Genomic DNA, 10,908 nt, shown 5'->3' with positions numbered 1-10,908 from the left:
CCTTGTGGGGAGTGCATGTGTTCCATTGTTTGTCAGAGGAAAATTTGGGGGAGTCAGTTTTCTCTTTCTACCATGTGGGTCCTCGGGATTTAAATTCAGGTTATCTGGCTTTGGGGCGTTAACCTGCTGACCCATCTTGCTAGCCCTAGATATGGACATTTATAGACAGTTTTTATGAGTAATTGTTAAACCTAAAATGGAAAGTATACTGAAGCCACACCTTAAACAAAAGAATAGAAATGTGATTGTTCAGAAATCCTTGGATGCATCTTGCAGCAAGAATGAGTCAGAATTCAGCATTAGTTTCCTTCCTCCCCCTCCCCCCCCTTTTCTACAGCTGCATATGCTAAGGTTTTTCAGATAAATAAGAAGCTGTAGGCATGTCACTCACCTTCCAGGCCACTCACTTCCTGTACTGCTTCTGAGATGTACATCCCAGATTGCAAGGCAATCTGTCACCAGAACTGCTCTTAAGCCCTCTTTATATCTGACTGAAGAAAAAAAAAAATGAGCTGGAAATCATTCTGCCATGAGCTTTGTGGCCCTAGTCAGCATGTGCTCAGTGTCTGCTCCCCGCTCAGTGGACCAGACAGTGTTGGCAGGGGCTGGGGAAGGGGAGCTTCACACTTGGCGATGCCCTGGAGAATGGTATGGGCAAGGCTTTGTTTGGCTCTGCGTCTCTTGTCGTTGGGGAGGTAGGTGACAAGAGTGCCTAGGCTTGGCTTTCTCAAGGGACAGATGTCTGACATGCAAAGTCTTCCTGCCTGGCCATGGGAAGGTAAATGGCTGAAGTGATTAGCACTGTAGATGCTCTTGTAGAGCAAAGAGGTATAAATGGCTTGGCCCAAGAGATCATGTGAAGATTGTCGAGATTAGAAGAGACAGCGGGACTGATCAGAGCTGATATCACAGAACCTTGGTGCCACCCATGAGTGCTCCTCAAACGCCCACCTCCCCCAGTCCACCCATGAGTGCTCCTCAAACGCCCACCTCCCTCAGTGCTATCCACCAGTTCTCAAACGCCCACCTCCCCCAGTCCACCCATGAGTGCTCCTCAAACGCCCACCTCCCTCAGTGCTATCCACCAGTTCTCAAACACCCACCTCCCTCAGTGTCGCCCACCAGTGCTCCTCAAACGGCCACCTCCCTCAGTGTCACCCACGAGTGCTCCTCACACGCCCACCTCCCCCAGTCCACCCACCAGTGCTCCTCAAACGCCCACCTCCCTCAGTGTCACCCATGAGTGCTCCTCAAACGCCCACCTCCCCCAGTCCACCCACCAGTGCTCTTCAAACGCCCACCTCCCTCAGTGTCGCCCACCAGTGCTCCTCAAACGCCCACCTCCCTCAGTGTCACCCATGAGTGCTCCTCAAATGCCTACCTCCCCCAGTCCACCCATGAGTGCTCCTCAAACGCCCACCTCCCCCAGTCCACCCATGAGTGCTCCTCAAACGCCCACCTCCCTCAGTGCTATCCACCAGTTCTCAAACGCCCACCTCCCCCAGTCCACCCATGAGTGCTCCTCAAACGCCCACCTCCCCCAGTCCACCCACCAGTTCTCAAACGCCCACCTCCCCCAGTCCACCCACCAGTGCTCCTCAAACGCCCACCTCCCCCAGTGCCACCCATGAGTGCTCCTCAAACGCCCACCTCCCCCAGTAGCACTTATTATTTCTCCTGTATGAGTGACCTGGAGGGCTCACAGGTCTGTGATCTCTGCTGGCTGGGATAGTACTACCCATGCCAGCACTATGAGAAGCATTAAGTTACAGACCAGCTGGGTAGAGATTCCACCCCAGCCCCGCATTGCCCCGCTCCCTGAGCTCCTGGTCATGGCGCTGGCTGAGTGGTGCCCATGAAATGCCACCGGAGCCATTAGGCCATTTCTCTGGGTCCCCACTAGTTAACCTCACTCAGCAGCTGTTCCCACAGCACAACCAGTCCTCATTAGCGTCACCGGCCTTCTGAGCTTGCAGTCCTTCAATGAGGGCCTTCCTAGAAAGAGGCCTCATTAGCGGAAGCTGTAGGAACAGCTTCCAGCGCCCAGACCCCGCGGGCCCTCAGGCTGGCCCTCGGGCTCTTGTTTAACCCTCCACCCACGCTGCCCTGTAAAGCTGGGGAAGCTGAGCACATGGGAAACTTCTCTCCCTAATTCAAGGGTCCCACTCACAATGAGACTGCAGACCGAGCCATAGTCTGGTTCCAAGCCCAGAGGTCCCTTCGTAAAGTGGGGTCAGAAAGTCCCTGCTGGTGTAAGAGCTGGTATATAAGTGTGGCGTTGATAAAGGCAGGCGTGAGGCAGAAGTCAGGGATGGGGACAGCATTTCCCAGGATGCTGTGCTGTGGCGAGAGTCCAGGTAGAAAAGCTACTGAAGCCTCTAGAGCACCAGGACCCTGTAGAAGGTGTGGACAAGTCATGGAGAAACTGGACTCTGGTGGAGCTGAGGCAGTACGAAAACTGACCTGACATTCACTCGTCCAGAGGATACAGGCCTCTCCAGAGTGGAGTGTTTCAAGGTTCAGGGGATCCAGAACTGGAAGGCATTAAGCGTCCTTTGGCATCTGTGAGCCCTGTGCGTGGGCTAACTGGCAAGGGAGTCGTACCAAGTCCTATTTCCAGTGCGTGTGCTGGGATGCTGTAGAAAGCCAAGGTGAGACCTGTCTCTGGAAACCTCTAAGAGAAGGCAGCTGTGGCAGGGCAGGAGGGGAACTGTTTAACAAGTAAATTTCTTTACCCATTGGTATCGCCAGTATGGTTTCTAGGCTCTGCCCCCAAGGTCACCCCTTATTCTCTTGTGGGGGTCAGCATTACTTAAAGATGCGAATTAGCAGGAGGGATAGACAGATGTCTCCACCTTTGGGTGACTGATCCTTCCATGTTTCCTGCACGCTGGGGAGGGATTTCTGAGGCAGCGTAAGGCCCTCCACACCGGGCTGGTGAATGGTGCTCATCACAGAACCATCAGTGGCCTCTGCCTCTAGCTGGTGAGGCCTGACCAACAGCCTCTTCCAGAGAGCCTCGCTGCCAGCGTCAGCCAGACATGTGCACTGAAGTGCTTGTATGACAGAAGCCCCTGCTGGTTATCCCTGGCACCGTGCTGTCCCTGACTGTCCCTAGAACTCACTGAGCCTTTAATCCCTTCTCATTTGCTCCATTCAAGGCTGGGCTAGCCCACAGGAGTCCAGTGCCAGCAAGACAGAACAAAGGCACAAGGAAAGCAATCAGCATCGGCAAAGGGAAAAACTCTCTTTTTCCCATTCCATCCCTACCCTGACCTCCCATAAGGGCCAAGGCCCAGTTCCCAACATGGCATCCCCTCTTTTCCATTTCACAGGAATGACAGAAATGAAGATCTTGTGGGTATTTCTATCACATCCTATAGAATCTTCAGCAGAAGGCTGGGGCATAGCTCAATGATAGAGTGCTTTGCCTAATATCTAAGGCCCCAGGCTGATCTCCAACACCACAAAGTAAATGGTGTAAGCCCTTCCTGAGGATGTAGTAACCTGTAATCTCAGCACTCTGGAGGAAGAGGCAGGTGGACAGCAAGATCAAGGCCAGCCTAGCTACATAGCAAGTTCAAGGCCATAGTTACACAGTAAGATACAGTCTCCATCATAATCATAATCTCAACCGAGGACATCCTGGTGGACGTGACTTCCCAATGGCAGAAGGTGTTGTCTGCACTTCACCAGCTCCTAAAGATGGAACCAGACATGGCTTACACATGTGTCCTGGTTTGGACAATAAAACACATGATCACCCTACTTAACACCAAATTGTCTCACTACCCCAGAGAGCATCACAGATGCTGCTGGGAGAAATGAGTGGCAAAGGTCAGATCTACAGAAAACCCGTCATGTTCGCACCTGCAGTGCGGGAACAGTGCTGGAATAAGAGGGACCTTCCTAGGCAGAGTCCTGAGTCCCGTTTCAGAATCCGCTGGTTAAATCCACAAGTAGGCACAGGCAGAGACAAGCTAATGATTCTCTATCTGGAAATAAAATTGCCCTTCACCATTGCTGGGAAGATGGCATAGTGACAAACTGTGCTCTTAACTAGCCTTGCAGGGAACCAATAAGCCTCCCTCTGGTTTCTCGAGACTCAGCTCCCATCCACACATCCGCATCATGGATCCTCACAGACGATCCTTTGCCCAGGAAGGCAGAATAATCCTGACTCATCGCTGCTTATAAATGCCTCCCCAGGGAGCTAAACACTGATCACAGCAATCTGGTTTCAGACCTCCAACATCCAGCTGTCCACAGTCACTAAGGCCAGTCCGTCCGTCTGTCCTGTGGAATCTTTAACCCAGGTGGGCATCCTGGCATTTTTTGGGGTGAGGCTCAAGTCGACTGTCCAATTGTTCCTTGCCACAAGAACCTGAACATCTCTGGAGACACCCACTAACCCCCAATTACCTGCCAATATCAACTGCACCAGGTGGCCCTACTTTCCCAGGTTAGAGCGAGCACACTCAGGGCCACACTCACACTGTACTGTGATCATTTCCCCCACCTGGCAAGGGCTTAGGGACAGGACCACATCTGGTCCAGGTGTGAGCAGCCAGACCTGGTTACAGATAATCTGCCTCTTCTGGGCACACGACTTTCTCTTCTCAGAGTACACATTTTAGAGGTTCTTACATTTACTGCCCTAATTCCGAGCTGATTTTTAAAAATGGCTTGCTAGTACCATAATGTACTTGACATCAGCCGAAAGATGGTTTACAGTTCATAATATCAGCTGAAGTTTCTCCAGTTAGGGATTTCAGAGGAGTTGAGATTTCATTTTCCTTAAAAGTCGTCTCCACTAAGTTTGATAATCTGTCTAGTGGCTTCCGGCCTTTTGGCTGGGTGGAAAATTGAATTCTAACCAAGGTTGAGGTGTGTGATTTAGCGTCAGACTTACGGTGTATTACTTCTCCTTTTGATTTCTTTGGTCCTTTGGGTGAGTTGAAAACCCCAGTAGCGGTGACAGCAGAAAAAAGGTGTGGGGTGCTGGGGCAGTAGAAAAGGGCCAGTGGGAGAGCGGTGGTGGGCAAGGGAGGGTGAAGTCTGCAGTGTTCCTCCCAGAGGGACACAAAAAGCCACCAAGTTTAAGGGTAGAATGGGACCACTTTAGCTACTGGGTGTGACACAGACCATAAAGTGGCAAGAATTTCACACAACTCTTGCCCCCAAACACCAATGCGCACACCTGATGGCAGCAAGACAGATTGGTGGCTGAGGCAGTGAGAAGGGGCCTAGTTCTGTATCTGGGGTACAGGTGGGTCAAAGGTCTTGAGGCAGGAGAGTCATTACTGAGAACGGGTTGCTGGAACACATGAGTTCGCAAACTTGTGTCAGAATGGCAGGCCCCCAAATAATAAGTTTAGGTTCAAATTTCTTCATTTTTAATGCTTTTCAGTGAAGGTCTGCCCCCGCCCTGCTACTTTAATCTCACTATCATCAATTGATGCACTTGGATGCAGAGTGGAGAGTTTTGATGAGCCAAAAACTGTTTTAATTAGCCTAAATTGTTTTAGTTAGCATAATTGCTGAACAGCTAATTGTCAGTGATTGAGTTTTAAGACCTAACTCCCTTCAGCGCCAAGTCTGGTGTTGAGAGCTGGGCTCCTCTTCCCGGTCTGTGACAGGCATGAGACTTTTTAAGGGGAGCTGCTGTGCTCGAGGCTTGGGGCCCAGATCTCCTTCCAGCACTCTTCTTTGACTCCACCATTCCAATGCAGCAAGGATGAGGCTTCAAAAGGCTCTCAGGGAATCTAAAACCCCACTGTTTATTCCGCCCCCTCAGCCCACTAGGTCCTTTTAAAGTTTAGTTTCAAAGACCCTTGCCAGGAGCCTTTCCTTCCCAATGCAAGGTTCCCCAGAGCAACAAGAGTAATATGAAGTAGCTCTCCTAAGAATGTCCTCAAATACTGACACCCAAAACCCACCCTAGAGAAATTTCCTAGTGGGGAGAGGTGGGGCTCAGAAGGGAGTATGTTTCAAGTTCAAGGTGTTCAATACTCAGCAGGGGTTGAGCACTGCAACCAGAGACAATGGAGTTAAAAAGACACATTCTTTAGCATGTCCACCTGGGGAAGGGGCTTGTGGGTAAGAGGGTGGGGCTGCAGGGTGCTCATCTCGGGCAAACACTGGCAAAGCTCTGAAGCTAGCATCCTAATTTCCAGAGAAGACATTAGTCCATCCACATGCTCTTAACACAATTACAGCCTAGAGGCAGCCCCATAACCAAGACTTATTGCGTAAGCAACAGGAGGTGGACTTTGAGACAGAGCACGATTATTCATTCATTTACTGAATCTTCAATTCAATTTCATGTCCATGTGGGCCAAATGTCACAAACACCTGCTTGAAACATAGATTTTCAACAATGAGGGTGCAAGCTATGTGGTAAGCAATGCTTTCAAAACGGCTGCACGCTAGCCCCACCATCACCCCCCATGACCAGGGAAACCTGATCACAATAAGCTCATCCCAGGCAGCTACTAATACAGCAAAGGTAACTGGGACTTTTCTCCTGGGCATCCGATCCTCAGGCATGCTCTACAAAGCCCTACTCACTGAGATTACACTGGCCAATGAAACATGCTGGAGTGACCTTGTTCTCATTGAGAACAGAACACCAATGGTACTGAGATCCGTCTGTTTTTCTAACTTGCTGGCGAGTCCATTTCTGGAATGCCCCTCTATATTCAATGCTTTGCTACTGTGGTTTTTAGAAGTTAAGGTGTCCCTCCTCCTGCAGAAGCCAGGCACACGCTCTAGACATAACTCTACGTCATGCCTGGTCAAGCATCCTGAAGCCTAACCTAAGCTGTAAAGAACCCTTCTCCAGTGTTCTTTAAGTCTCCTGGAAGCACTCAGTCTGAGCCACCTCATCATGGGAGGGAGGACTTCTGAGCCAGACTAATTTAACTAAGTACAGCTTGCCACTTGATACAGATTTTAAATAAAATATTTTTCTTCAAATCTAAAAAAGACAGAAATATGTGAGCTTTAACCCACCACTAAGTATGAGCAGAAATGAGTGTGCAAAAGGCCTTTTCACTTAGAACACAGCTCTCTGCACACTTGTGCTGTTGCCCATGGTGCTGGGGGAGGGGGCATCTTCTTGGAGAAGGCACGCCTTCTCTGGGGAGGATGGTACAGCGACAACTAGAGGTAGAGCAGGGGAATGGTGGGCTTGCCGATCACGTGCAGACTAACTCTAGGGTCCAATGGAGAAGAAAACTTCAGCTGGAATCCCTTTATGGTGCGAGGGAGGCAAATCCTACGATGCGGTTTTAATATATCTCCGCGTATTAACGAGCTCATCAGTCTGAGCTGTTTTGTTATGGTGAAATCTGCTGAAAAGAGAAGTACACGGGAAGAAGGAAGGGGAGATGCTGGAGGATAAAGACCGTGAGGCAAGAGGGATCCTGGAGAATGAGTAGTTCATTGGAGTATAGTTCATTCTAGTGTAATAACAGGAGCTCACAAAAGCAGACAGAAGACAAATCAGCCTTGGTGAAAGGTTTCTTCCCAGCAAGGTCTGCTCATGACTTCAATGCTGAGGGCGGGCTGGGGCTGTGGGTACAGCTCAGTACACAATCACCAGCTCCAGTCCCAGCTCAGAAAACTAATACTAACCCAAGATCTTTGCTGAGTCCCTGCCATCTGCAGCATCATAGCAAGGGTGGTGAGAGAACACTGGGGACTCTCCGGAGGCCAGCAGTCCTAGACCTGCATGGGCCAGAGCTGGGAGTCAGACAAGGCCTTAATTCTACAAACTGCTTCTTCCTTAAACGTATTTGTTCCTTAGGTAAATACGTGACATCTCAGTGTCCTAAACAAAAATGCACAAGTAGCAAACCTTTTTGAAAACAAAGACTAAACTACAAAACCAGGATCCAGACACTGGGAACTGCTGAGCCACGCAACCGAGCCAGGGCTCCTCCAGCCTCAAGAAACCAATGACTTCCAGGACTCACAAGGAAGCTAGGAACTGAGATTGCAGAGTAGGCAGAAACCCCCCTACGCCAACACCACCTTCCCATCCACTCGGTCTTTCCCAGAAGCCACCAAGTGCCTGGAGACGGCTGTCTCTTTGGAACAAGGCATCACTTGCTCATCCACAGATGCAGATTAGTGCCTGCTGGGAGCTGAGGAGGCAATGGAGGCTTATGAAAAATGGGCATGAGAAGTCCTTGGGGTATAAATGTTCTAAAGTTGGACTGTGGCTGTTTAACTCATTAAGAACACTAAATTGTACACTTGAAATAATTTGCAGTCTATAAATTATACTCCAATAAAACTTAATTTTAAAAGATGTACCATGTTAAACAAAAGCACACCTAACCAAATAAATGTGTAAGAGAAATGTCTTTGCTTAAAAAAAAAAGAAACATAAAAAATGGATTATAAATTTGTTCAGAATTCCTTTAACTTTAATTGCGAGGGTAAAATCAAGCCGCCACTGACGAAAAATACAGTCCATGGAAGCAATCACAATTCTTGTGTAGTGGACATGGTGAGTTATTCTTTAGCACAGTCATCACGAGGTGCCAGCTGGTCTCACTCCTCTACTGTCTCTTTTTTGCCAGTCTCTTGCCCTTCAAAGAGGGGATACCTGGCCTCCACATCAGCCCAAGTGATGCTGCCGTTGGCCAGATCACGGACCACACCAGGCAATTCAGAGACCTGGGGAGAGAAAACAAAGGCAAGCATTAGCCTACTTTACGTTTGCCTTGAATTCAGGAACCCTTACACACAGTGCAGAGCACAAATGCTGTTTGTGTAATGATGAAGTCCCTTTAAAGCTGTGTTGGTGTTCTTAATTATGCTCACCCCTTCCTAGGCTGGGGTCTTTGTTCTCAAGCCCACTAAGCCTACCAGTTCCCCTGACGGCTCAGCATTGCCACAAAGCTTCCGGTCCTATTCTGCACCTCTGTTTTAAGTTATTCCACACCTGGTAAACTAACTCCTGTAGCTAATCAAGTCTATGAAGTGCAGCAGAATTAGCTGCCCAGCCTATACACGTGGTGGTGGCCACCAGCAGTGGTTTACAAAGTTGGGAGTGGAGAAGCAACATCTGTAGAGCCTGGTTGGTAGACCCTTCTGCAGCCCTTCCCCCTCCTACTGACTAATGGGCTGGCAGGTTCGGGGTGCAGATCTTGCAGCTCTGACAAGTTCCCAGGAGATGCTGGTGTTGAGGCTGCTCTGGGGCTCATACTCTTTGAGAGCCACGGCTGCCGAGAATTGTCGTCCAGAGCAGCCAGGAAACTTAGTCAGGCAATTACCAATAGCAGTGCCCCCTCCAGCCCCTTCTACCACTCAGCCAAGCCTTCTGTGCTTGTTCCACCCCATTATTACCTTCTCTTTACATAAAATCACAGAAATATTCCATTTCCAATGGACTAACAAAGTTTATACACACATTTTTATGTTTCTATAGAAGTATAATGGTAAAAATGTCTAAGTCCCCAAAGCTTGCCAATAAAACTATGGCAACAGCCTCATGGGATGACATTTCTCTTGTCCAATAAACAATCAACCATAAAAACAAACTGCTGGAGAAGTAGCCCAGAGCAATCCAAATGTCTATACAATATTAGACAAGTGCTAATGGGTATTTTCATAATTAAACCAAACAGTTTTGGGAATCCAGGCTTTCTCTGATACAAACTCATCATTAATATTACAAAAAAAGGGCCAGGAATATAAATACATCAAAGTCTAATTCAAGCAAGTAGGAGGTTATGCACATGTCTAAGATGAGTGTCAAAAAAAAAAAAAGACCACTCACCTCTGCTCTTATCTGTCGCATGGAGTCTCGGTCCCTCAGCGTTGCAGTGTGGGGGGTCTTGTTCACTGTGTCAAAGTCAATGGTGATGCCAAAAGCCACGCCAATCTCATCAGTCCTTGCATAGCGCCTTCCAATGGACCCAGAGGAATCATCTACTTTATGAGACACGCCATTCCTGGTCAGGGCTTCCGCTATCCAAAACAAAGTGAGGCAAGAGTGAAACACTGCAGAAACTCAGCACCGTCTGAATATAAATTTAGAAGCTCAGGAAACACAAAGGACCCTGAGACAAGGAGCAGCAAGTCTCAGTTGCATGGATGTTGACAAAGTCCCTTCTGGAGCCCAGACAGTAACTGCTATCTGCACTTCACGGAGCTACATGGGAAGGAGAACTGGACAGGTGCTAAGGTAAGAGCACAGTCCTGAGCTGCTCGGGTGGTACGGGAGAATTGTCTGTATTCTGTCAATCATGTTTTAAATAAACGCTGATTGGCCAGGCAGGAAGTATAGGTGGGTCAACCAGACAGGAAGTAGAGGTGGGGTGAGGAGAACAGGAGAATGCTAGGAAGGAGAAAGCCCATTCCTCCCAGTCCAGCCCAGCCTACCCCACCGAAGGAGCAACATGTAAACTGTCTGGCTGAGAAACATACCGAGCCGTGTGGCTAACACAGATAAGAATAATGGGTTAATATAAGCTACAAGAGCTAATAAGAAGACTGAGCTAATGGACCAACCAGTTTTATAACTTATGGAGATCTCTGCTTGACTTTCTTTAAGGCTTGCTGGCTGTAGGGTACCAGGCGGGACAGATACCCCAACGAGCAGGCCCTCATGTTACAGAATTGTGGCTAACATAGATAAGAATAATGGGTTAATATAAGCTACAAGAGCTAATAAGAAGACTGAGCTAATGGGCCAACCAGTTTTATAACTTATGGAGATCTCTGTGTGATTTTCTTTGGGGCTTGCCGGATGCAAGGTACCGGGCAGGATAGATACCCCAACGAGTAGGCCCTCATGTTACACTCAGGCAGCCTCCCCGCTTCCCAACTCAGAAGGGGGCTGGCACTCCAGGGATCCCTTCCAGTACTGTAGACTCAGTGGCTGGAGATCCA

The 10,908-nt window shown here is 48.9% G+C and overlaps 1 protein-coding gene across 1 annotated transcript in view; it reads right to left on the bottom strand.

Annotated features, from left to right (window-relative positions):
* Positions 1–8,415: 8,415 nt before the first annotated feature.
* The window catches only part of Gars1 (glycyl-tRNA synthetase 1), a 40,763-nt gene continuing 38,270 nt past the window's right edge, over positions 8,416–10,908 (bottom strand). Inside the window, exons 16-17 of the mRNA XM_041640083.1 lie at positions 9,794–9,984; positions 8,416–8,688 (exon numbers count right to left, since the gene is read on the bottom strand). Of these exons, the coding sequence (XP_041496017.1) occupies positions 8,563–8,688; positions 9,794–9,984 (317 nt within the window). The 3' untranslated portion in view covers positions 8,416–8,562. The remainder of the gene's footprint in view (positions 8,689–9,793; positions 9,985–10,908) is intronic.

The sequence above is a fragment of the Microtus oregoni genome, unplaced genomic scaffold (genome assembly GCF_018167655.1).
Source record: "Microtus oregoni isolate MIOR12 unplaced genomic scaffold, Mior012 000062F_ref0000492, whole genome shotgun sequence".
NCBI lineage: Eukaryota > Metazoa > Chordata > Mammalia > Rodentia > Cricetidae > Microtus > Microtus oregoni.
Note: the sequence above shows the minus strand (reverse complement) of the source record. Positions and strands in the feature narration are given on the sequence as shown.